The sequence below is a fragment of the Bos javanicus genome, chromosome 4, assembly GCF_032452875.1.
Source record: "Bos javanicus breed banteng chromosome 4, ARS-OSU_banteng_1.0, whole genome shotgun sequence".
NCBI lineage: Eukaryota > Metazoa > Chordata > Mammalia > Artiodactyla > Bovidae > Bos > Bos javanicus.
This window is the reverse complement of record NC_083871.1, coordinates 114954793-114979974: the sequence shown is the minus strand read 5'-3', so window position 1 is coordinate 114979974 and position 25182 is coordinate 114954793. Positions and strand designations below refer to the sequence as shown.

The following is a 25182-nucleotide window of genomic DNA, read 5'->3' as shown; positions in this document are numbered from 1 at the left end:
AGTGAGACTGATAAATGACTGTAATACAGCGCCTGTCATAAGTCGTGTCATAAGGTTCGGGGAGCACAGATGAGAGAAGAATGGATTCTCCCTGAGGGTGGGTCCTGGCCAGGCCAGAGACGGCGGCTGCATCGGGCTTTTCAGGCTAGTAGGAGTTCACCCTGTGAACCAGGATCGGGGCTGGGGACTGAGGGTGGGTGGCCAGGAGGAAAAGGCTTGGAGCTTCAGAGGCGGTTGTCAGCTCCACGCTAGAGGCTGGCTCAGCCCTGCAGGGGCCCAGGTGACACAGGGTCTGTTGTTCCAGGAAGGGGGTTGGCCGTTGAAGGGTGACCTTCAGCTGCCACCTTGGAGGAGTTGAGATGGCACTCCAAACTGTCCATACACACACAGCCTGTTTAAAACACCATAAAGAGCCTGTCTGGGTACCTGATGAAAAGAGACAGGGTATAGAGCGCATCAGAAATCAGGCTGTGGAGGTTGGCAAGTCCCTCCAGGCCTGGATTAGAGGCTGTGGGACCTGGCAAAGGCTCCTGATGGTGAATCATCCGTGGGAAGCCGGTGGCTCCTGCCTGGGCGGAATCACCGTGAAGCCTGCCCTGCACCGCAGACCAGTCGACTCACCTGTGCGGTGGGACCCAGGCTCCCCAGGTGACTCAAACATGCAGCCTGCTTGAGACGCTGAAGTGAACCACCCCAGAGCGGGCTGAGTCTGGAATCTGCCTACGTTATTAGAGACTGCCAGCACGTCACAGGGGACTCGCTGCGGGAGCCATTGGCTTGGCCACAGTGGAGTGGAGGCCCTGGATGGCTACAGTCCATGGGGTCAAAAAGAGTCAGACACGACTGAGTACGCATGCAACCACATGAACGCTAAGACCATTCACTGGAGGAAAACTAATTTTTTCAGTACATGGTGCTGGGAAAATTGGATATCGACATGTGAGATAAAGGTGGGCTCTCACCTTATACTATATCCCAGGGCTGATCTCCTTTAGAATGGACTGGTTGGATCTCCTTGCAGTCCAAGGGACTCTCAAGAGTCTTCTCCAACACCACAGTTCAAAAGTATCAATTCTTCGGCGCTCAGCCTTCTTCATAGTCCAACTCTCACACCCATACATGACCACAGGAAAAACCATAGCCTTGACTAGACGAACCTTTGTTGGCAAAGTAATGTCTCTGCTTTTGAATATGCTATCTGGGTTGGTCATAACTTTCCTTCCAAGGAGTAAGCGTCTTTTAATTTCATGGCTGCAGTCACCATCTGCAGTGATTTTGGAGCCCAGAAAAATAAAGTCTGACACTGTTTCCACTGTTTCCCATCTATTTCCCATGAAGTGATGGGACCGGATGCCATGATCTTCGTTTTCTGAATGTTGAGCTTTAAGCCAACTTTTTCACTCTCCACTTTCACCTTCATCAAGAGGCTTTTTAATTCCTCTTCACTTTCTGCCATAAGGGTGGTGTCATCTGCATATCTGAAGTTATTGATATTTCTCCCGGCAATCTTGATTCCAGCTTATGTTTCTTCCAGCCCAGCATTTCTCATGATGTACTCTGCATATAAGTTAAATAAACAGGGTGACAATATACAGCCTTGATGAACTCCTTTTCCTATTTGGAACCAGTCTGTTGTTCCATGTCCAGTTCTGACTGTTGCTTCCTGACCTGCATACAAATATCTCAAGAGGCAGATCAGGTGGTCTGGTATTCCCATCTCTTTCAGAATTTTCCACAGTTTATTGTGATCCACACAGTCAAAGGCTTAGGCATAGTCAATAAAGCAGAAATAGATGTTTTTCTGGAACTCTCTTGCTTTTTCCATGATCCAGCGGATGTTGACAATTTGATCTCTGGTTCCTCTGCCTTTTCTAAAACCAGCTTGAACATCAGGAAGTTCATGGTTCACATATTGCTGAAGCCTGGCTTGGAGAATTTTGAGCATGACTTTACTAGCGTGTGAGATGAGTACAATTGTGCGGTAGTTTGAGCATTCTTTGGCATTGCCTTTCTTTGGGATTGGAATGGGAAATGCAAATCAAATCCTCATTGAGATACCATCTCACACCCATTAGGACGGCTAAAACAGCGACAACTAAAACAAAGCAGAAAACAGCAAGTGTCCAGTGGGGATGTGGAGAAATTGGCACCCTCGTGCCCTCTTGGTGGGGTATAAAGTGGTGCGGCTGCTATGGAAAAAGCACGGGGGTTCCTCAAGAGTATTACAAATAGAACTACTGTACAGTCCAGCAATTCCACATCTGAGTCTATACCCAAAAGAATCGAAAGCAGGGTTGCAGAGATACTTGTACACCTGTTGTGTTTTTGCTAGGGCTGCCGTAACAAAGTGTCACAGACTGCGTGGCTTAAATAGCAGAAATTTATTTTCTCACAATTCTCGAGGCTTAGAAGTCCAAGGTTAAGGTGTTGGTAGGGTGAGTGACTTCTGAGACCTCTCTCATTGGGGCTCATAGATGGCCATTCTGTCTGTGTGTTCATATGGTCTTCTTCTGGGTCTCTCCTAATGGTCTCTTCTTCTATGGACACAATCATATTGGATTGAGGTCTTATGGAGAGCCCACCCATGTAGCTTCATATTATCATAATTCAAAGACTCTACAAGTTCAGTCACATTCTGGGGTATTCAGTTCAGTTGCTCAGTCATGTCCGTCTTTGCAACCCCATGAATTGCAGCACGCCATGCCCTTTGACTGTGTGGATCACAATAAACTGTGGGAAATTCTGAAAGAGATGGGAATACTAGACCACCTGACCTGCCTCTTGAGAAACCTATATGCAGGTCAGGAAGCAACAGTTAGAACTGGAGGTGGAACAACAGACTGGTTCCAAATAGGAAAAGAAGTACGTCAAGGCTGTATATTGTCACCCTGCTTATTTAACTTATATGCAGAGTACATCATGAGAAACACTGGGCTGGAAGAAGCACAAGCTGGAATCAAGATTGCTGGGACCACTGGAAAAACCATAGCCTTGACTAGACAGACTTTTGTTGACAAAGTGACATCTCTGCTTTTTAATATGCTGTCTAGTTTGGTCATAACTTTCTTTCCAAGGTGCAAGTGTCTGTTAATTTTATGGCTGGAGTCACAATGGAACATTACTCAGCCTTTAAAAGGAAGGGAATTTTGTCACATGCTACAACATGAATGAAACTGAGGACATGATGTGAAGGGAAATAAGCCAGTAACAAGAAAGACAAATACTGCACGATTCCACTTCTAAGGAGGTCCCTAGAGCTGTCACATTTATAGAGACAGAAAGTAGAATGTGGGGGGAAGGGTTGAGGGAGAGGCACAGCTGTCAAATGCCTGTGGAGTTTCACTTTGCAGAAAGGAAAGGGCCCTGGAGGCTGTTTGCACAGCGATGTGAATCTGCTCAAGTCCACTGAGCCGAAATGACTAAGATGGTAAATCTTGTGTTTGGTGTTATTGTTTAGTCGCTAAGTCATGTCCAACTCTTTGCGACCCCATGGACTGTAGCCCGCCGGGCTCCTCCATCCATGGTATTTTCCAGGCAAGAATACTGGAGTGGTTTGCCATTTCCTTCTCCAGGGGATCTTCCCAGCCCAGGGATCCAACCCACATCTCCCGCACTGGCAGGTGGATTCTTTACTACTGAGCCACGAGGGAAGCCCTCATCTTGTGCTACGTGTATTTTACCACAGTTAACAAGGATAAAAAAAAAAAAATAGAAGGTTCAGGATGCAGGCGGTTTCTCCTGGTGGAGGGCTGCCCAGGTGGGGTTTCTGCCTCGAGTGGAGGTGTCCACCGGGCAGGAGACAGGAGGAAGGAGGAGATGGTGAGGGTCTCATCATTTCAGACACGATGAGTCTGTGCAATCTACCACCCCCCACCCCGCCTCGCCGCAAGGCCATCTCTCTGGGCCACGGTGGCATCAGGTTTTTCTGAGCACTTTGCCCTAGTGGCCAGCCCCCAACACACAGCCGTGTCCTCTTCCCAGGAGGACACACATCCTCGGGCCATGTTCGTGCCAGGAGATAGCATCCGGCCCACTGGCCACTCACCAAAGCTCCCAGTGGGCTCTCCCTTCCCTCCCCAGCCTTCCTCCTTCACTCTCTCCCTCCTGCCCTGCAGTCCAGGTGCCTTCTTCCTGCTCCTTCCCTGGGGGGCCGAGAGGAAAGGTGGAGAGCAGGCGGGATCCCTGAGAGGGGCCCAGGGCAGGCGTCTCCACTGCCTCCTTCCACCTTCTTGGCCGTCCGCTCCCTCCCTGGTGGCTGGCATTCGAGGAGGACTCAGCAAGGGGCCAGGGATACACTCGGAGACCCACGTGCGGCCCCTGGCACGGCCAGGTGGGCCCCCGAGGGTCCAGGTCACTGACCACGTGCCCTCTTTCCGTCCTAGGACCTGAGTTCCTTTGCCATGCCGCTCCTGGATGGAGACCTGGAGAGTTCAGAAAAGCCTCCGTCTCGTAAGGTAAGGCTCCCTTCCTCCCAGCTTCTCCCAGCTCACCGGAGGTGCCACGGAGGTCAGACTCGCTCAGCTCAGGCCCGAGACAGACTTCTCCTCCCTGTGCCCCTGGCTGCAGCTGAGCCCACCCTCGCCCTCCAGGTTTCACCCCTTTTGCTTCCCTTCCCTCGGGGCTCCTCCCTGGTCCCTGGATGCCCCAGAGCGGGCAGAGGTGATGCTGAAGGGTTCACGTTGAGCTCAGCGCCCCGAGTGCCCGAGATGCTCACGGGCAAAGAGATTGAAAATCAGGGAAAAGCGGGTCATGGAGCCTGGGTGTCCCTCCCTGCTGCAGACAGGAGTCCCTCCTCCCGCCCCCGCCCCTCAAGTCCTTCTCTCCCTTCCGTCCTCTTTCCTGTCTTTTCGTTTCCTCTCGTTCACCCACCTTCTCCCCTCTCCCACGTGTCCATTTTTCCTGCTCAAGTTCGGTGGAGGGCTGGCAGCCTGAGGCGTGCATGTCCTGGGATGGGTGGAGCGGCCATGGCAGGAACGGGGAGGTCGAGGCAGCCTGCAATGGGGGTGAGTGCAGGGCGGAGGGCTGGCGGGAGGCCCAGCGGTGGTGCCTTTGCAGGGAGCGCTGCAGGTGGTGTCTTGAGCGCAGAGAGTGGTAGACAGACTTTCCCCCAGTCCTCGGGCTGCCTCACAGCCGGGCTGGGTCCAGTCTGGGTTGCCTGGTGCTCAGCCCGGTGTGTGCAGTGGTGCGTCCAGACCCCCTGCTCTGGGACTGGTGGGGCAGGCCATGAAGGGAAGTGTCCCAGCAGGACAGGTCCTGCATCTCCCAGCTCATCTCTGCATCTTTGTGCCCTGTGAGTGAATCCCGTCTCCTCAGGGAATGGAACACCTTCCATGACTGCCAAGCTGAACGTGGACGGGACCTGGGTGGCCTCCTCCTCCACGATCTAGGGGCCACGGCTGAGCTCCCCTTTCTGGGAGCTCTGGGCTCAAGAGCCAAGCGCCCAGGCTCCCAAGCATCAGTTGAGACGGGAGTCTGTCCGCTCTCCCAACCAGTCCCTAGTCCTGGTTCCTCTGCCCCCAGAGGGGGCAGCTCTTTGTCACAAAAGACATCTCAGGATACAAGGGCTTCTGATCACCTTGACTCCACACAGCTCTGTTTGCAGCTCCTGGGCCTGCATCGAGAGGAAGGTCAGTGCTTTTGATGTCCCCAGATCATTCAAGAGCACTGCGGTCACTCTGGGTCAGCTAGGGTGGCCGGGGCCTGGGGGAGCCTGTGGAATGCCCAGCAATCTGCCACCCCCCACCCCCCGAACAAGTGACCACGGGTTTTTCCTGTCTGTGCCCCTTGATCCTGAGATGAGAATCCAGGCCCCTCTGTTCATCTTTCCTGGCAGCTTCCCTGAGGTGTGACCTGGGACAGGACCTTCTCTGTGAACCTATCTTCCCGTTGGCAAACCCGGGCTCGTGACAGCACTCACCTCCCTTGTGAGGATGAAATGAGCTCGTCCGTAGAGCAGACACAGATGGGTACCCAGCCCAGGGCAGGTGCTCAAGGGAGGTCTGGGAATGCGGCTGTGACTCAGGACATCCCCCGTCTGGAGCGCTGTGGAGGGGTGCACCCACCTCCTGTTTATCTGAGCCGTGGGGAGCGTTGCACTCAGCTGGGCCCTAGACTCCACTCAGGCACTCCTATCCATCACTGGCCACGCGTACCGCCCTTCTGGCTCCTCTGCTGAGAACACCCGCCCCCTTTCTGTCTGGACTTCACGGGGGCTCCGGCTGGGACACCCCACCATCAGCTCACTGGACGCGGCCCTTGCCTGCCAGGCCTGACCTCCCCACCTCCCTGGCCTGAGTCAGACTCCAGGGGAGGGTGTTTCTGGCCTACAGATCCTCCCTTGGAGGTATTGTTTCACTCAGTCCCCCTTTTCTGGCGCCCTTTGCCTGTGACCTCCTTTATCCTCGCCCGTTTCCCACAAGCTCCCAAGAGGTCCCCGCCAGTCGGCTGTCAGTCACCGCCAGGCCAGCCCCGCCCCCCCCACCCTCTCTTCTCCCCTCCCCTGCGTCCTTGGGACACAGCTGAGACCTGAGAGTTGGGGGGCTGGGCCCTGCCCTGTGGCACCCCCTGCAGCCGTGGACAGAGGTGGGCCTGGCAGCCCTACCCATGGTGCCCTGAGTTCCCATCCGTAGCTCTGAGGAGCCAGAAGGCACTGGGAAGGCTCTGGGCCCTTTGTTCATCCAAACCCAGGGAAACATGCCGTTGCGTTAGCAAAGTACCGTCTTAACTGCATCCTGCTTGAAGGAACGGGCCTTGTCCCTGGGCTCCTACCCCCACCCGCCCTGCAGGAAGCAGACCCAGAGGCCAGCTCTGCGCCCGTCTTCTCGCGGTCATGGCTCGAGACCAGTCTTTACACTCCCCGTGGACAAGGCTGAGCTGGGGCCACCATTTTTGGCCGTGTTTGGGGGACAGTCTGCTCTCTGGGGCCCCCTCCTCAAGCTGACAGCAGAGGCCTGGTTCCGTCAGCCTGGAATTCTGAGCATAGGATGGAATCCCAGTCTAGAGAATCCTGGGGCTCTGCTTGCCCTTCAGATAGGGTTCAAGCCGGTACCCGGGGCCCTGTGAGACTGACTATTCAGCGGCAGCTGGCTCAGCTTTCCCCCATGAGCTGTCTGTGGTGGCCCAAGTGAGTGGCTGTTTATCTGTCCTCCCAGCTCCACCTCCTCTTTCCCTGGCCCTGGGACATCTCTGCCCCTTGGCCTGTTCACAGCCTGTGAGCTTTCAGCGCCTTCTCTGGTTCGGGGCCCCATGACCCACAGTGTCCCCTTTTGCAGTCTCCTCACCCTCTGGCTCACTCTCAGGCCAGCCTTGTCTTCCCTGCCATTCTCCATGGCCTCACGGGGACCCTAACCTTCCCCACGTCTGTTCTCTGCGTGGAACGAACATCAGCCTTGCTCAGCCGTTCCTCCTCCCCAGGCCGAGCTCACTGTGCAGCGTGGAGGGGACATCCTCGGGGTTAACATGACTCCCTGCCTCTGTCCTCACACTTGACTTTGACTCCTCTTCTGTTTCACATTGCCAGGCTGCTCCTGGGAGGTATGTGGTGCAAGGGTCAAGGCCGTGGACCTGATGTCCCACCCACCACTGACCAGCTCTGTGGCCTTCACTGTGTCCCCAGTTGGTGCCTTCTCAGAGCTCTGGGGTCAGGGGTCCCCGGGGAGTGATGGTGACTGGCCTCCAGCATGTCAGCCCTAAATTACTGTGCGAGCGCCGTGCTGCAGAGCCTCCGTGGTGTCCCCTCTAAGGAGGCTTAGGCTCTCACATAACACATGGAGTGACTGAGTGAAAGTCACTCAGTCGTGTCCGACTCTTTGCGCCCCCATGGACTGTACAGTCCATGGAATTCTCCAGGCCAGAATCCTGGAGTGGGTAGCTGTTCCCTTCTCCAGGGTATCTTCCCAACTCAGGAATCAAACCCAGGTCTCCTGCATTGCAGGCGGATTCTTTACCAGCTGAGCCACCAGGGAAGCCCAAGAATACTGGAGTAGGCAGCCTATCCCTTCTCCAGCAGATCTTTCCGACCCAGGAATCGAACCCAGGTCCTCTGCACCGCAGGCAGATTCGTTACCAGCTGAGCTATCAGGGAAACCGCACCCCCACGTGGAGCCTCTCCCTAAACCAGCCCTGCCTCCCTGACTCTCCACACCTAACTGAGGATCTATTGGGGCCAAATTCATGACAATGAGAGCTGAGTGAAGAGGCCGAGGCACGTACCGTGGGCCAGGACCTGAGGCGGGTGCTTGCCGTGCCGGGTACCCGGTCGTCCCGTGGCCCTGCAGGCTGGCCTGCTGCCTCCAGTGGACACACGAGGACGTGGACACTAGATCGCTGGTCACTGCTGGAAACCAAGCCGGTGTTCAGCTCCTGTGTCTGTGTCCAGAATCCTTGCTCATACCGTCCTGCTGTGGGGTCACCCACGGTTGTGACCACCCCCAGCCCGTGTCCACAGACACACGCTGCCCACCACTTGGAAAGCTGCTCCGTGTGAATTATCCGTGGGATTCAGAAGAGCTTCGGAATGCCTGAGCCTGTAGGTCAGTGGGTAGTGACTGAACCCAACACTTGAGAGACATTTGTGCTTCCTGCATCACATGGTTGGAAAAAGAAACCCTTGAACTCAAGCAGTGCTAGAGTTCCGTAGTTCTGGTTAAGCTAGGCCTCTGCCTCCAAAGCCCACTGGGCATAAGGATTCTGCACTGCCCCCCATGGCCACACTGGTCCTTTATCGCATGGCAGAGGGTCTCAGGAAGAAGGGGGCGTGTGGTTGAGAATCCCCACAAGGGCATCCCTTCCTTTAAGGGACCATAAGCCCAGCTGAAGCTCCAGTACTCTGGCCACCTGATGGGAAGAGCCAACTCATTGGAAAAGACCCTGATGCTGGAAAGATTGAGAGCAGGGGGAGAAGGGGATGACAGAGGATGAGATGGATGGCATCACCGACGTGATGGACGTCAGTTTGAGCAAGCTCCAAGAGATGGTGAAGGGAAGGCTGGCATGCTGCAGTTCATGGGGTCGCAGAGAAGCAGACACAGCCTAGCGACTGAACATCAAGCGCAGACAGCATATTAAAAAGCAGAGCCATTACTTTGCCAACACAGGTCCGTCTAGTCAAGGCTATGGTTTTTCCAGTAGTCATGTGTGGATGTTAGAGTTGGACCATAAAGAAAGCTGAGCGCTGAAAAATTGATGCTTTTGAACTGTGGTGTTGGAGAAGACTCTTGAGGGTCCCTTGGACTGCAAGGAGATCCAACCAGTCCATCCTAAAGGAGATCAGTCCTGAATATTCATTGGAAGGACTGATGCTGAAGCTGAAGCGCCGATACTTTGGCCACCTGATGCAAAGAACTGACTCATTGGAAAAGACCCTGATGCTGGGAAAGATTGAAGGCAGGAGAAGGGGATGACAGAGGATGAGATGGCTGGATGGTGTCACTGACTCAATGGGCATGATTTTGAGTAAGCTCCGGGAGTTGGAGATGGACAGGGAGGCCTGGTGTGCTGCAGTTCATAGGGTTGCAGAGAAGCCAACTCAACCGAGCGACTGAACATCAAGCCCAGCTCAGGGCGCCCTCTAGTGGTGGAAGGCTCACAGGGTCCCAGGCCGGACAGGCACCCCAGGTGGACAGAGACACAGAGGTCGCTCTCTTACCTCCCTTCTCAGTGCCCCGGGGTCACCTGCCGTGCAGAGACCCGGGTCTCAGCCTGCTGGCCGACTCCCGCCAGGCTTCGTCCTTGCCCCAGCACCCAGTGGACAAGTGGTTTTCCTTTCCTGCTGCTGGGTGGCCCAAGGCCCTCTGGCTCCTGTGTTGCAGGCTTCCCCAGGGGACGGCAGCCGGTCATGTGCAAAGGTGATTCCTGTGGGTCGGGTCTGGTCGGTGCCCCTTCAGACAGCCCCGAGGGGCAGGGCAGGCCCCTCATTCCACCCAAGAGGAGACCCAGGCTTAGGGAGTCTCAGTAACGCCCCCGGTGGTCCAGCAAGGGGCGAGCAGGTCGGGCCCAGGCGCTCAGATGCAAATGAAGTGAAGTGAAGTCACTCAGTTGTGTCCGATTCTTTGCAACCCCATGGACTATACAGTCCATGGAATTCTCCAGGCCAGAATACTGGAGTGGGTAGCCTTTCCCTTCTCCAGGGGATCTTCCCAACCCAGGGACTGAACCCAGGGCTCCCACATTGCTGGTGGATTCTTTACCGGCTGAGCCACTAGGGAAGCCCAAGAATACTGGAGTGGTTAGCCTATACCTTCTCCAGGGGATCTTCCTGACCCAGGAATCAAACTGGGGTCTCCTGCATTGCAGGTGGATTATTTGCCAACTGAGCTATGAAGGAAGCCATTGAGATGCGAATACCGGTTCCTAAACCCACAGCAGGGCACATTAGAAATCCCTCCGGTCTATGAGATGCGTGCATTGGCTTGAAGACGGAGTCAAGCACTTTTTCAAACCATAACTGGTGGCGATTTCAAGTCATGACCCAAGTAAGCCTCAGAGGTTTTCAGCCTCATTAACTTTTTTCCCTAACCTCTGCGGTCACTCCAGTGTGATGAAACCTTCGTCCCTTCCCACACCAGGACCCCAGAACGGAGCCCCGGGCTCCCTGACTCTCAGGTCATGGGGTCTGTGCTCCCTCCCTCCTTTGAGGATGGGCCAGAGAACATTATTGCAGGGCGGTCAGACCTCAAGGACAGATGCATCTTCTTGAGAAGTGAAGGCCAGGAGACGGGGCTGCAGACAGGCCAGAGGGGAAGAGGCCGTGTTTCGAGGCTTTGCAGTTGCTTTGGCTGTCCTCCCCGCCTCCCAGAAGCCCCCTTGCAGAGAGCTGGATGGAGGCTGGGGGCAGGGGGTGGGGGGGGGAGTCGGGGTGGTGCAACCCAGCCTGTGGATGGGTTGTCCTTGTGTCCCGTCCTGCACCCTCCGCGCTCCCCCACCCCAACCCCCGTTCAGGGCCGCCTCTTGTCTGTGCCAGAGCCTGGTGGGGCTGTTTCTCAGTCTGGGTGCCATGGACCCCCCAGCTGGGTGGCAGGGGACAGTGGAGGGGGGCAAGTCTGCACAGGCCGCCATCTGGGCTCCGAGGGACCTCACCTGTCGGTCTGTCTTTCTGTCTGCAGGTGGACAGCCCCTTCGGCTCGGGCAGCCCCTCCAAAGGCTTCTTCACCAGAGGCCCCCAGCCCCGGCCCTCCAGCCCCGTGTCTGCCCCCGTGCGCCCCAAGACCAGCCCCGGCTCCCCCAAAACCGTGTTCCCGTTCTCCTACCAGGAGTCCCCGCCGCGCTCCCCACGCCGCATGAGCTTCAGCGGGATCTTCCGCTCCTCGTCCAAAGACTCCTCCCCCGGCTCCAACCCGTCCACCTCGCCAGGGGGCATCCGCTTCTTCTCTCGCTCCAGAAAAAGTAAGGCACTGATGCTTTGGTTCCAGGTGGGTGCAGGGCTGCGGGGGAGCCGCGCTCGGCCTTGGGGGACGCCGCCCTGGCCGGTGGCTGTAGCGATGGTGCTGAGTGCCCTCGTCTGGGTCCGTCCCCCAAGAACAAATTGAGCTCCGGAAAAATGGGTTTCCACCGGGGTCCCTTTCTTCCTGCTCTAACCCCCACCCGTCGGGCGTGGTTTGCGGGGGTTAATGCAAACATCGCCATCCGCCATCGGATAGGGCTGTAAGGACAGCCGTGTGGAATGCTGAAAGTCAGGAGTGGTGTGAAGCTAAGATTGGGCCCGTACCCTGCTGTGGTCTGGCCCAGGGTGGACCACAAGCCAGAGGGATTTGAGTCTTTGGGACTCAAATTTGGGACATTTGAGGGATTTGAGGCTTACTTGTTTCTGGCACATCCTGACTTTGTTTTGGGTCCTGGGTAGCTGGGGTTCATCTGTTAAGAGAAACAGGGGCAGGAAACGTGTGTTTAAGAGAGAGTTCTTTAGGCTCATGAGAACTTGTGATCTAAGGATAAACTGTTCTCCACTGAGCACTGTTGATCGTAACTAGAAATATTGTGGCAAACCATGAAGTTGTTATTGTTTAGTTGCCAAGTCGCATCAGACTCCTTGTTATCCCCCTGGACTGTAGCCCGCCAGGCTCCTCTGTCCCTGGGATTCTCCAGGCAAGAATATTGGAGTGGGTTGCCATGCCCTCCTCTGGGGGATCATCCTGACCCAGAGACTGAACCCGTGTCTCCTGCATTGGCAGGTGGACTCCTTACCACGGAGCCACCAGGGAAGCCCCAAACCGTAAAGCAGATGGTTTATTTTCGCCTCTCCTGTTTCTCAATGCATCTCCCTACTCCTTACGACTCTCTCTGATGACAGAGGAAGTTCCTGTTCAGGAAGACGGTGATTTGGGAATCATGCTTGCCCTTGGGCATCAGGTCTGGAGTGGTTCTCCTTCGTCTCTGGTTGTATTTGCAAAAGGACCTGAGGTCGGAGCTGTACTCCGTCCGCAAGGCCAGCACCAATGCAGTGTTGTCTCTGTGACTTACGAGGAAGGGTCGGGGACTCTTCTTTTGGTGGTTTGGGGTGTTGCTCCTAGCACCCCTCAAGTCGTCCCCGTGATGACTGAACTCACGTGTAAGTGTACAGATGTCCTGTGGCAAGGTGGTCCTCATGCAGACGACGCGGGCCACATGTGGTTGGGAACTTACCTGTGAAGCCAAAGGGGCAGGTATGTCCCAGCCCTGATGCCCCAGCGCCCCAGACAACAAACCCCATTTCCTCGACAGGGATCCTGACACGCTTAACTACCCCATCACGCACCAGCTCTCAGAGGAGCGCGGTCAGACCAGACCTTCACCAGATGTCCTGTTTCTCTCATTGGGCCTGGGTTGGTTACAACAGAATGAGGTTGTGTTAATTTCGTGGGGGCAGCCTTGATGAAGTAGCCCAAACCGGGTAGCTTAAACAACAGGAGTTTATTCTCTCATGGCTCCAGAGGCCAGACGCCAGAACCAAGCTCTCAGCAGGGCCGTGGTCCCGCTGAAGTGGGGGAAGAGTCTGCTGCAGGCCTTTCTCGCAGCTCCTGGTGTTGCCGGCAGCCCTTGGTGTTTCCTGGCCCGTGGAGGCAATGCTCGGCATCTGCCTCCATCGCCGTGGGCATGTGGCCCGCTCCCGCCGGGTGTCTGTCCATGTCCACGGGCCTCTTCCCTTCTTCTGAGGACCACAGTTGCTTTGTATGAAGGGCCACCCGACCCCAGGACGACCTCCTCCAAATCCCTTACATCTGCTGTGACCTTGTTCCCACTTAAGTTCCCTTTTTGAGGTTCCTGGAAAAGACATGAATTTGGTGGGTGTAGGGGGTGGGGATACCTGGCAGCTCAGACAGTAAAGAATCCGCCTGCAATGCAGGAGACGTGGGTTCGGTCCCTGGTTTGGGAACATCCCCTGGAGGAAGAAATGGCAGCCCACTCCAGTATTCTTGGCTGGAGAATCCCATGGACAGAGGAGCCTGGCGGGCTACAGTCCATGGGGTCACAAAGAGTCGGACACGACTGAGCAACTAAGCTCAGCACACACAACCATCCCACCCACTACACCGTGACATCAGAAAAGCCGAGACCTACAGTTCATGTCACTGGCTTGGGAGTGGAGGACTGGCTTGTGGGCATAGGGTGGTCATCCTGTTAAGACCAGGGTCACTTCTGAAGGCAGAAGGCAGCAGCCAAGATGCAGAGGCTGGGAGGTCTGGGGGAGCCTGCAGGTGGGATATGAGTCCTGGAGGCATGCCCGACCTTCAGCTCCTGGTGCCAGGAGTCCATGCTGCCCATTTCTGGTCAGTGATTTTAGAGGCCATTCAGTGTGCTTGGCTAGAAAACGTGCGTGCCTGGGTGCTAAGTTGCTTCAGTCGTGTCTGATTCTTTGCAACCCCATAGACTGTCACCTGCCAGGCTCCTCCATCCATGGGATTCTCCCAGCAAGAATACTGGAGTGGGTTGGCATTTCCTTCTCCAGGGGATCTTCCCAACCCAGGGATCGAACCCAGGAGTGGCAGGGGCTGCTGGTAAAAAGACGCTCATTGACGAGGTCGGGTGGGGGCTCAGCTTCCTTGGAGAAGCTCTCTGGGCGGGGCAGGTGTTCGGACCAGGGACAGTGGCCCGCGCTGTTGCCCTTGAAGCATGGAGCCCACGTCCTTGACCTTCCCCAGCCGGAAGCCAGCCCTGCGTGAAGGCCTGGTCCGTATGCAGGCAGCGCATGCCCTGCTTCACGGGGTCCTCCCCTCCGGCCCTGGTCCCCCGGTTTTCCCATCACGCGTGGTGTGAGGCTTGCGTGGAGGGTGTACAATCTGTCTACTCTTCCTCCTGCTTGAATCTACACCCACGTCAAGGTGCCTGGACTATACATCGCTCCCACTGCCCTGGAACTGATTTCGTAACCCTGAACTTGAACCCTCGGCCTGTGTGAAGGGTCTTGTTAGCGGCAGCCCGTGGAACATGCTGTGAAAAGATGTCGCGGGGACGCTTTGTCACACGAGACCCCTGGGAGAGATTTCCCGTCTCGGTACCAAGAATAGCTATACTTCTGAGCAACTGGATGGCTTTTGTGTGTCATAGACTGTGATGGTGTAACAACCCCATTTCCCATCTCCATTGTCTGCTGGGAATCTTGGAACCGACTCTGTACCCAGGGTGTTAAGAGAAGCATTTCTAGCCTGGTTTCTGAATCCATTTTTGGCCCCCCATCCTTTCACTTCCCGCCCCACACCTCACTTTTTTTTTAAAATAAAAACAAAGAAGACAGATTAATGGAAGGAGTTGGGTGTATTTACAGAATTCAAAGAGGAGCTGAATGCTCGAGACTCAGGAAGGGAAGGAGCCAGGCTGGTTCTGGCAGGCTCGGCGGCCAGAATTCACGGAGATGCAGAGAATCCCTAGTCTTCGCGTCTCTCCACCGACCACTCCAAATGCCTCATCCTAGGATATCTGATCAGCCCAGCTGGGATCTCTGAACCAGTGGGGTCCTGTTGAAGGGGGAGCTGGGAGGCAGGGTCAAGCAGCTAAAGCAGAGTGACCAGGAGCCCGCCGTGGAGGTGGGCGGAAAGTTCCAGGAGGAGAGGCCCAGTTGGCAGCCGGGACGCGCCCACACCACTCTGCATGCACTGCCTGGCCTGTGGGCACACGCAACCTCCCACATCCACGAAGATGCCCTCATCGAGCTCAGTCCAGTCACCCCACACATGGCGGGCAGCGTCCCCCTGCTTCCCGGTCGTGTCTGAGTGTCACCGCTAAGGATGTGGGTGTGAAGGACCAAGCCCTCCGCCTTGGCCTGATGAGATGGCCGTTTCTCCTCCAGTGCTGTCTGCACCCTGTCCTTCCCATCCTGTGACTTCCGGGGGAAAGTTAAGATTCTCCACATTTAAGAACTGCAGCAGATTTCCTTTGTTCTCTTTCTCTATCGTCTGTTGACCAAAACCTAAAAGCCTGTGTGATGACACAGGATCTAAAGTTGCAGCAGACTCCCCAGGTGACCCTCAAGTGTGGAACATTGTTGTCTGTTATTCGGAGAAAGGGGGAAGATAGAAACCCTGCAGAGCCATTTTCAAAGGGAAAGAAAGGAAAAGGATTCAGACCCATTAAGAGCGAGAGAAGATGGCAGGGGCTTCTCTGGGGGTCCAGTGGCTGGGACTCTGTGGGCCCCATGCAGGGGGCCCGGATTCGATCCCCTGGGCAGGGAGCTAGATCCCACGTGCGGCAACTAAGACCCAGTGTAGTCACACAGGTAACTAAAATATATCTTTTTAAAAAGAGAGAGAGAGGAAATGCAGACAGAGGCTACAGTTCCGAGTGCTCCGTCTGCTGCTGGGACCAGCGAGGACCTCGGTTGGCTGGCGCTCTCTCCCCGGGAGGAGAGCCAGCCCTTTGCTCTGCAAGGACCCTACCCCTTGGAAGGGCTTCTTGAATGCCATGGCTGTAGCCTTCCCCTGGGCTCCTGGCCCAGTGGCATGTTGATCCCAGACTTGTCCTGGGGACTCTGGTGTTTTCATCACGCTCGTCCCAGCCCCACGGTTAACTAGCAGCAAGCCTAATTCCCTTGGAGGATCAGGGTCAGCCACCCCAAGCAAAGCAATAACCCACTTTCGGCCTCTTCCTCTAATAACAGACGACAGCCTGGGACAGAATCCAGCCTGAAACCCTTCTTCATTTTTGTGCGTTAATCACTGAGATACAGGCTCGCCCTTGTTCCCCTCCCCTGTGGCTGTTTGCACTTGGAACAGCAGATTCAAGCTCTTGTCTCTGAACCGCGTGCCCCACAGGGTAGAACACGGTTACATCTCGTCTTCAAGTGAAAGTCGCTCAGTCGTGTCCGACTCTTTTGAACCCATGGGCTATACAGTCCATGGGATTCTCCAGGCCAGAATACTGGAGTGGGTAGCCTTTCCCTTCTCCAGGGAATCTTCCCAGCCCAGGGATCAAACCCAGGTCTCCCACATTGCAGGCTTTAACAGCTGAGCCACCAGGGAAGCCCCACATCTCGTCTAGTTCCCAAGAAGTCTTACATGGCCATGAGGCAGTAGAGGCTTCCAGAAAATAGCAAAACTTATCTCCAAAAGGAAAACAAAGATTTCTCACAACTTGGCTGCGGATGGCCTTGCTTTTGAAGGTGAGGAAAGGGAAATGCGTGTCCATCTGTTTGTGAACCGCAAATAATAAGATGAAAGTTGTTTTTTTTTTTTTTTTTAAAGAAAAACAGTCTGGCATGGTGGGCAAGCCAGGACCTCAAGAAGGACTGAATCTCATGTTACTCAACTTTGCTCCCTAATCATTGATAGTAACTATCCTTGTCTACTGGGCTTGTTCTCAGTGCATCGTACGTGAGCGCTAGGCTTTGTTCCGACATGTGCATATTTGTTTATTTTACTTATTTGCTTGTTAATACTTCACTGATACATTAGGTGATACATCATAAAACACACACCAAAAGCTTAATTGGAGGCTTCAGTGTCCCAGGCGTCAACATTCAGGGTTCACTTCCTGGATGTGCAGACAGGAAAGGCAAGGTTGTCTAGATTGGGCACCGCAGCGGGTTTTCTCGCTTTGCTTTCTCTATCTTCTATTGGCCAAAACCCAACAGCATTTCCACAGCAGACAGTTCCTCCTAGTTCAACCCGCGGCAAGCACACAGAATCCAGGACAGGGCCTGCAGTGGAGCAGAACACGTCGACAGCCTCAGGCTCCTGGGGGACCAAATGACAAGGCTCCAGGGTGGAACTGGTCATAAACGGGTCACGAAAGGAGGAAACGGCAGAGAAAGGACAGGAGGAAGTTCCAGCCAGGCTGCGGGAAGGAGACAGGAAGCGACTTTCCCGGGCTGCAGTAGAGACGCTGAGCTCTGAGAGCAGAGCCGAGGTGAGAAGGGCAGGTGACCCACATGGGATGACATGGGACAGCCTATGCTGGGGAAGGCTGAAGGCCAAAGGAGGAGCAGGCAGCAGAGGAAGAGACGGTTAGACAGCATCACTAACCAAATGGACATCAGTCTGAGCACGCTCCAGGAGATAGCCAAGGGCAGGGAAGCCTGGTGTACTGCAGTTCATGGGTTGCAGAGACTTGGACACAACTTCGCAACTAAACAGCAACAACAGGTCAGCATTAAAAAAAAATAATAACTTTAGGTTGACCACAGGACAACTGACAACCCTTACAGGCCTCCATAAAGGGAGTGTGGACAAAACTGATGCTTGGAGAATATTATTAGACCGCTTGTGCAGAGAGTGAGAAGGGCTCGTAAGGAAATGAGGCCACCGTCCCAATCCAAGGTGGCCTGGGACCCAGGCGAGGGACTCAGAGCAGTGGAAGGGATGGTAGGAACAGAGAGGGATGGAAAAAGGACTAATGGTGGGAATCCCCTGGCAGCCCAGTGGTTAAGACTCTGCCTTCCAATGCAGGGCGCGTGGGTTCGGTCCCTTGTCCGAGAGCTAAGATCCCACGTTCCTCATGGCCAAAAAACATAAAATAGGAGCAGCATTGTGACAAATTCAATGAAGACTTAAAAAAAGGAAAATAATTAATCGGGTGTAGAAAGGATGAGGAAGAAAGAGGAAATGAAAGGGTGAAAGAACCCAAACTTTGTGCGTTCTTGCCACTCAGGGCTTGTTTGGTGATGGTAGTTGTCGGTACCGACAATGCGAGATCAGCAGCTCCTTGTCCAGGGCTCCCCAGAGCCTCCTCTTCAGGGCCTATCTCAGCGTGGGGCTGCCGCGCCAAGGAGCCGGAGTGTAGACAGATGCCTGCGTGGGTCAGCACCTCCTGGAGCCTGGCGACATTCATAACGGCCACGGCCAGCGACAGGAAGTACAATGCGTAGAAGATGATAAGGAAGAAGGCAAGTGACTGCAGGGCCACGGCGTGAGCCCCGGAGCTGGGGTCACGCAGCAAGAACATGAGCGAGAGGGTGGACGCCAGGAACAGGAGGAGTGGAACTGACCATGGGAGAACCACGTGGGGCAGAATGAAGAAAAGAGATGGTCCGTCGCCTGTCAGCCACAGTGTGGTTTCCATGGGAACCCTGGGTGGCAACCATCTGCCTAAGGACCGGAGGCCTCGTGGCAGATAAGATGACCGACGAACCAGACAGGATCGGGGCGCCCAGCAGAAGCCGGGGCACCGTGTTTCAGGAACCCTCTGTTTCACCAGAAGAAGACAGGGTACAAGAAGAGGGTGATCTTGGCACAGTGCAAGACCGAAAGACAGGCAGTCAGCCAGGAGGTGAGGCTGTTGATGAAGCTCCAGGAGATTTCGAAAGAACTTTTGAAAGTAACACCGAAGGAGTTTGAGAGGTTGTTATGGAGGGCCACCCTGTGGAAAAGACCCTGACGCTGGGAAAGATTGAAGGCAGGAGGAGAAGGGGACAACAGAGGATGAGATGGCTGGATGGCATCAGTGACTCGATGGACGTGAGTCTGGGTAAACTCTGGGAGTTGGTGATGGACAGGGAGGCCTGGTGTGCTGCAGTCCTTGGCGTCACAAAGAGTCAGACACGACTGAGCGACTGAACTGAACTGAACTGAACCCCGCACAGAAAGAACCGGGAGGCAGCCAGGCAGGCCACGATTGTGTCGCCTGCGGGCAGCGCCCAGCATCGCACACGTTCCCTGCTCAGCCCCGTAACTATGAAGCCATCCTGCAGCGTGGGAGCCAGCGATTCCAGGACAAAGCTGACCTTGAAGATGGGCGTAGGGGAGGGCAGCATCTTCTCTAGGCGCTGGGACTCACCCATGGGGAGACAGCCTCCCTGGTCAGGCCACGCTGTTGAGACTACAGACCCCGAGGCACTCCCCTGGGATTCAGGCAGACATGCAGCAAACGCCCCCCACCCTCACCAGTCCTCCAGGAGCTGAGAAGGGGACCTTTGTGACTTCCCTGAGCGTACAAACCCCCCAGCTCAATGACACGCTGTGTCTGTTTGCATAACCTCTATTTACCTGTTCTTCATCAGAGCCAGATGTAGAGAAATGTGAAGAAGAGAGACCGTGGAGTGATTGAAAATACCCCTGTGTTGCCCTTTATTTCTCACCACGCTCTTTCTTTCCTAGTGTTAGTCACTCAGTTGTGTCTGACACTTTGCGACCCCATGGACTGTAGCCCACCAGGCTCCTCTGTCCATGGAATTCTCCAAGCAAGAAGACTGTAGTGGGTTGCCATTTCCCTTCTCCAGGGGATCTTCCAGACCCACGGATTGAACCCAGGTGTCCTGGATTGCAGACAGATTCTTTACCATCTGAGCCACCAGAGAAATCCATTTCTTTCCTAACTTTTTTTCTTAAAAGTTCACCAGGGAGGGTGACCGGGCGGGGAGGCAGCCGTGTGTGCAGCAGGGGTGGGCTGGGCGTGGCTGATGGGAAGGAGGACCCGGCCTGACCCCCACCCTGGGGCCCTCGGGTGCCAGCAAGACGGGAAGGGAGGGGGGAACTACTCTGTGTGCAAAGTCTGGACCATCTACGCTTCCTTTCACGGTGAGAAACAGTAATCCCTCCCACTTCTGAAAGTCTTCTTTGAGAATGGCCTTCAGAGCCACGTTTGTTTTTTAATATTCTTGGTGATGGGCCGTTTTTGCCTTTGGAGGATGGATTTCCTTTTTGTAAAGAGATCTTTTGGGGCCACTAATGTTTGGGGTCAGGAGTTGAGATGAAGCTGCACTGGTAGAAATCCACAAGCATGCCGTTGGGTAGGGACAGGACACAGGCTCACCGCGCGGCGTGAGGCTGGGGCCCCACCCTCGGCTCAGCTCGCGGCTTTGGCTGCAGCAGCTGCTCATTCCTTCTCCACCCTGGCTGCTCAACAGCGTCCTTCTGACAAGACTTCACCATCCACACGGTGAGGTCCAGGACAGTTAATGGTTTTCCTGCTTTGACTTCTAGTGGAGGGTGGAGGGTAAGACACTTGGTTGTTGCTGTTCAGTCGCTCAGTCGTATCCGATTCTTTGCAACTCCATGGACTGTAGCATGCCGGGCTTCCCTGTCCTTCACCATCTCCCGGAACTTGCTCAAACTCACGTCCATTGAGTCTGTGATGCCATCCAACCATCTCATCCTCTGTCGTCCCTTTCTCCTCCTGCCTTCAATCCTTCTCAGCAATGGCGTCTTTTCCAGTGAGTCGGCTCTTAGCATCAGTGGCCTAGCATTGGAGCTTCAGTTTCAGCATCAGTCTTTTCAATGAGTATTCAGGGTTGATTTCCTTTAGAACTGATTGGTTTGATCTCCTTGCTGTCCAAGTGACTCTCAAGAGTCTTCTTCAACACCACAGTTTGAAAGCATCCATTCTTTGGTGCTCAGTCTTCTTAATGGTCCCTCTCTAATATGACTACTGAAAAAACCATAGCTTTGACTGTACTATGCATGCAAAGTCAGCTGATGAGAACCCACTGTATTACACAGGGTGCTGTGCTCAGTGCTCTGCTGTGACGCAGAGTGGATACACACATACACATGTAGACGTGTGTACAGATGCATAATTGCGGCTGGTTCACTCTGCTGTGTCACAGCAGAAACTAACGCAACACTGTAAAGCAACTAAACTCCAATTAAAAAAAAAAAAACTGATTTCAGACACTGTTAGATGGATTACAAAGACATAGAGTTTCATTTAACCCTTGTAGTAACTGTTGTAGGTTTGTGTCGTCTCAACAAAGATACATTGAGGTCCTAACCCCCAGTATTTCTGATTGTAATCTTACCTGGGAGTCAAGTCATTTACTTGGGAATCAGATCACTTACCTGGAAATCAAGTCACTTACTTGGGAGTCAAGTCACTTACCTGGGAATCAAGTCACTTACTTGAGAATCAAGTTACTTACTTGGGAATCAAGTCACTGCAAGTGTACTTAGCTGAGGTAGAGTCGTACTAGAGTCAGGAAGACAGAAACACACGGGGAGGATGCTGTGTGACAACAGAGGTGGAGACTGGAGTGATGTGTCTCCAAGCCAAGGGCTGCCAGCAGCCACAGAAGCCGGAAGAGCAAGGAAGGGGCAGAGCCCTACAGACACCTCGATTTCTGTCTTCTGGCCTCTGGACTGTGAGGGAACCCTCTTCTGACGACCCGGTTTGGGGCGCTCTGGTGCAGGCAGCTGCAGGAAGCCGATGCAGGGACTGGCCGTGGTCAAGTGATGAGAGTCAGCAGACCAGAGGCTGAGCTCTGTGAATCAAGGCCGGCCCCTGATCTCTGTGTCACGAGACCACCGTCCGTGAGGGCAGGGCTGTGGGGCTCAGACGACCCCCACCTTCTCCGGCGGGGAGAGGAGGCTGGACCTGAGGCCATCTCAGCTGTTGCGTCAAGTTCCAGGTGACTTGCTCACAGACCCCTTGGAGATTTTCGAGAGAGCAGTTTGGGTGGTGGGGAAGGGAAGGAAGCTGTGCTAGGAGCTGAGGGTTGAAGACACTGACCTCGTTTCACCGCATTTGGGCCTGAAGGGTAGGCCAGCTCAGGGCATGGTCTCTGTGTTCATCCACAGCCCCCGGAGGGCTCTGGCCCCTCGCTGAGGCCACGTTGGCACCACGTGATGGGGTTTCCATTAGGGGCTGACAGTTCTGGGCAGATGGGAGGTGTTCCATCTGCAGCTGCAGGGCTGGAGGCACAGAAGGTGGAGGTGATGGGGCTGCAGGAGGCAAAAAGCCAGATCTGTGCCCCGGTGTGGGGGAGGGGGCGCACACAGTCAGGCCCACCACCTTGCTTGTGTGAGACTGTGACGTGAGCGGGAGAGAAACCCTTCTGAGGTCACACTGCCAAGAACCCTGGGCTCTGATCCTACTGTGGCATCAAGTGAGGCCATCCTGACCCGGGCAGGGGGACGGAAGCAGATGGGTGCTAAGGGCTGGCTTGTTGGCTTCACGACAGGAGAGACCTGGACACACTTCTAGGCGGAGCAGAGATGCACGGGCCTGTGAGACGGGCCTTCAGGCTGGAGTTGTAGACAATCTGATAATCCAGCGAGGACATGCTGGCTTCCACGTCCCTGGCCTCAGGGTGAACCAACAGGATGTAAGTGGAACCCTGAAAGGGATCAAAGCAAAGACGCCTCCTCCCTGCCCACAAAGAGGGATGTCTGCCCGCTGATTCCCCTCCCCTCTTCCTCGTGGTAAAAGGCCATGGCTTCCAGGGCACCTCGGCTAGGGACCATGGCGGACAGAGAGGACGGCGGGCCGCCAGGGGGCAAGGTCGCGGAGCTCGGTATTTTAGATAATAGATGTCCTGATAGTTTAATCTCTTTTACGTTGTGTGTTTGTTTCGGTTATGATGTCATTAATGCGCCCTAATGACAGAGGTGGCAGAGGTGACGTTTGTCTGGATGGCAATTAAGGCAAAACTGGAATATTCCAGAATATTCCAATTCCAGAATATTCCAGACCCAGGGCTGGCGGCGGGTGGGGGCAAATTTGCGCTCAGACAAACCTGAATCCCTCACCACCACCCCCCTCCCCCCCGCCCCGTGCTAAGAGGGGAAACGGGACACATGAGGAGGTGGGGGCTGGGTGGTTTGGGGCAATTCGTGGTGAGGGATGAATACTGCTAAGTGACCACGACTGAGCCAGAGGAGGGGCCAAGTGCAGGTTAGCAAAAAGCCTCATTATCCATGCAAGCACCCTCCCTACCCCACCCACCAGCCTTTTTCCTCCAAAACTCTCCCTTGACCCACTAAATGAGCTAGCAAGCTCATCAGGCCGCCTTTGGGCGACGTCTTAGATCTGAGTTCTGCCTCTGTAAATTCACTTTTTCTAGATTTTCTCTGTACCCTTCCTTCCATGTGGTTTTTTTTTTAATCGTTTTTTAATGGATACAAATGAACTTCTTTTTGGTTTATTTGTTTATTTATGGCTTCCTGGGTCTTTGCTGCTGCACTGGGGTTTCTCCCTAGCTTTCTGCACTCCCCAGGGGTGGTGTGTGGACGTCTCATTGTGACGCTTCTCCTGTTGCAGAGCACCGGCTCTGGGTGTCAGGGCTTCAGCTTGTGGGCTTGGCTGCCCCGAGGTAGGTGGGAACTTCCCTGACTAGTCCAGCCGGTGTCCCCTGCATTGGCAGGCAGATTCTTAACCACTGGACCACCAGGGAAGTCCTGCCTTCTTTTTTTTTTTTTCAAGTTTGCCTTTGAAAAGCTTCGATGACTTGAGGCTCTGATGGGGTGGCTGTCCCCGCTCCTGCAGACTCCCCTGGGGGCAGCCGGTCCACCAGGAAGCACAGAGCAGAGGAAGAAAGTCCGCGTTAAATCTCTCCCACATTCGAGACAAGACGGGGTGAATGTGCGTCCGCCTTTCACCTTTCTCTCCTGAATGCTTCTTGAAATCTGATTTCCCACAGAAAAATGGGGCAGGGGGCAGGGGGCAGCTCTGGGTCCCGGGCGCGGCGGGGGGGGGGGGCGCGGGGGGGGGGCGCGGGGCGGGGAGCCGCGGGCGTTGGGGAGGGGCGGAGGCCTGGGAACAGCCCTGCAGGCCTGCAAAACTCCGGGGCTTTTCCGGCTTTGTGTCCGAGTGACCGCTAGAGGGGGATAGAGCCCCGTGTGTGAACCCAGGGGACGCGGCTGGACCCGCGGTTCCTGCCTGGGTTTCCCCGTGCTTAGTCACCGTCGTGTCCGATTCTCTGCGACCCCCGTGGACTGTAGCCCGCCAAGTTCCTCTGTCCATGGGGATTCTCCAGGCAAGAATCCTGGAGTGGGTTTCCATGCCCTCCTCCAGGGGATCTTCCCCACCCAGGGATCAAACCCAGGTCTCCTGCATTGGCAGGTGGATTCTTTACCATCTGAGCCACTCCCAGACAGAAAAAAAAGTGGGTGTTACAGAGCAGGAAGCGGATCTCACCACTGACCAGCCTGACCCGGCCTTTTACAGGGGAGCAGTCTCACACTGAATATTCGTTCGGTCCTTATTTGATGAGAGCTTGCTGAGATCCTGGGCACCGGGGACAGTGCACAGGTGAGGGAGACACTGAGAGAACTGTTGCTCCAAGAGTGAAACATGGGGAGAGGGTCTGGCTCTTTAATGCAGGACCTTCAGGAAAACTGATACGGGGGCAGCTGAGCAGAGGCGGGATGGAGCCAGGTGTGGCCGGGCAGGTGCATGAGGCAGGTGTGTGGGGCAGGTGGGGTGGGGACAAGGCGTGCCTGGCCGCGGAGACAGCAGTGGAAGTGCCCAGAAGCTGGGGCGGCCTCCGAGCCTGCAGGGAGCAGGAAGTGTGGCTGGAACCACGTGGGGAGGGACAGGGAGGGCCAGTCAGGATTGGGGGCTGCAGGCCAGCCCAGGACCCCATGGAGTGGTCCAGAGGGCGTCATGGGGGAATGACTTGCTCCATGGAGGGGTTCATCTGGCTGCTGTGCAGAGAGAAATGGTGGACACAGAGGTGGGGGCCCAGCCGGGGCCGCTGATATAGACCTGATTGTCAATGACCACTTCCTTTGAGACCTCCTCCCACCCGGCCTTCTCCAAAAAGCCTCACCTAACTGTTCTCACCTAGAGCAGTCTGCCAGGCTCTCAGATAAAATTTAAGTTATATCTTAACTTTCCCCATCACCCTGGGGCTCAGACCAACTCTTGGGGAAGGTTCTGGCAAAGGTAGTCCAACCACGATGTGCCTTATGGACGTTCAAGGCTGCGTCCTCTGGGGGTCGCTGGCACGTTTAGCGTGTAAATGAGAAGGGGCTGTAGCATCACAACCAGGAGCAAGGGAGTCCCTGGCGGTCCAGTGGTTAGGGCTTCCCCTGCAGGGACACAGGTTCCCTCCCGGGTCAGGGA

General features: G+C 55.1%; 1 protein-coding gene across 4 annotated transcripts in view; it reads left to right on the top strand.

Annotated features, from left to right (window-relative positions):
* The window catches only part of PRKAG2 (protein kinase AMP-activated non-catalytic subunit gamma 2), a 298775-nt gene that overhangs the window by 84131 nt on the left and 189462 nt on the right, over positions 1-25182 (top strand). For 3 of the 4 annotated variants that reach the window (XM_061415230.1, XM_061415231.1, XM_061415229.1), the window contains exons 2-3: positions 4383-4454; positions 11103-11382. In XM_061415230.1, coding sequence (XP_061271214.1) covers positions 4383-4454; positions 11103-11382 — 352 coding nt within the window. Of the gene's footprint in view, positions 1-4382; positions 4455-10399; positions 10473-11102; positions 11383-25182 lie in introns of those variants that run through there. The other variant, XM_061415232.1, reaches the window with a different exon arrangement.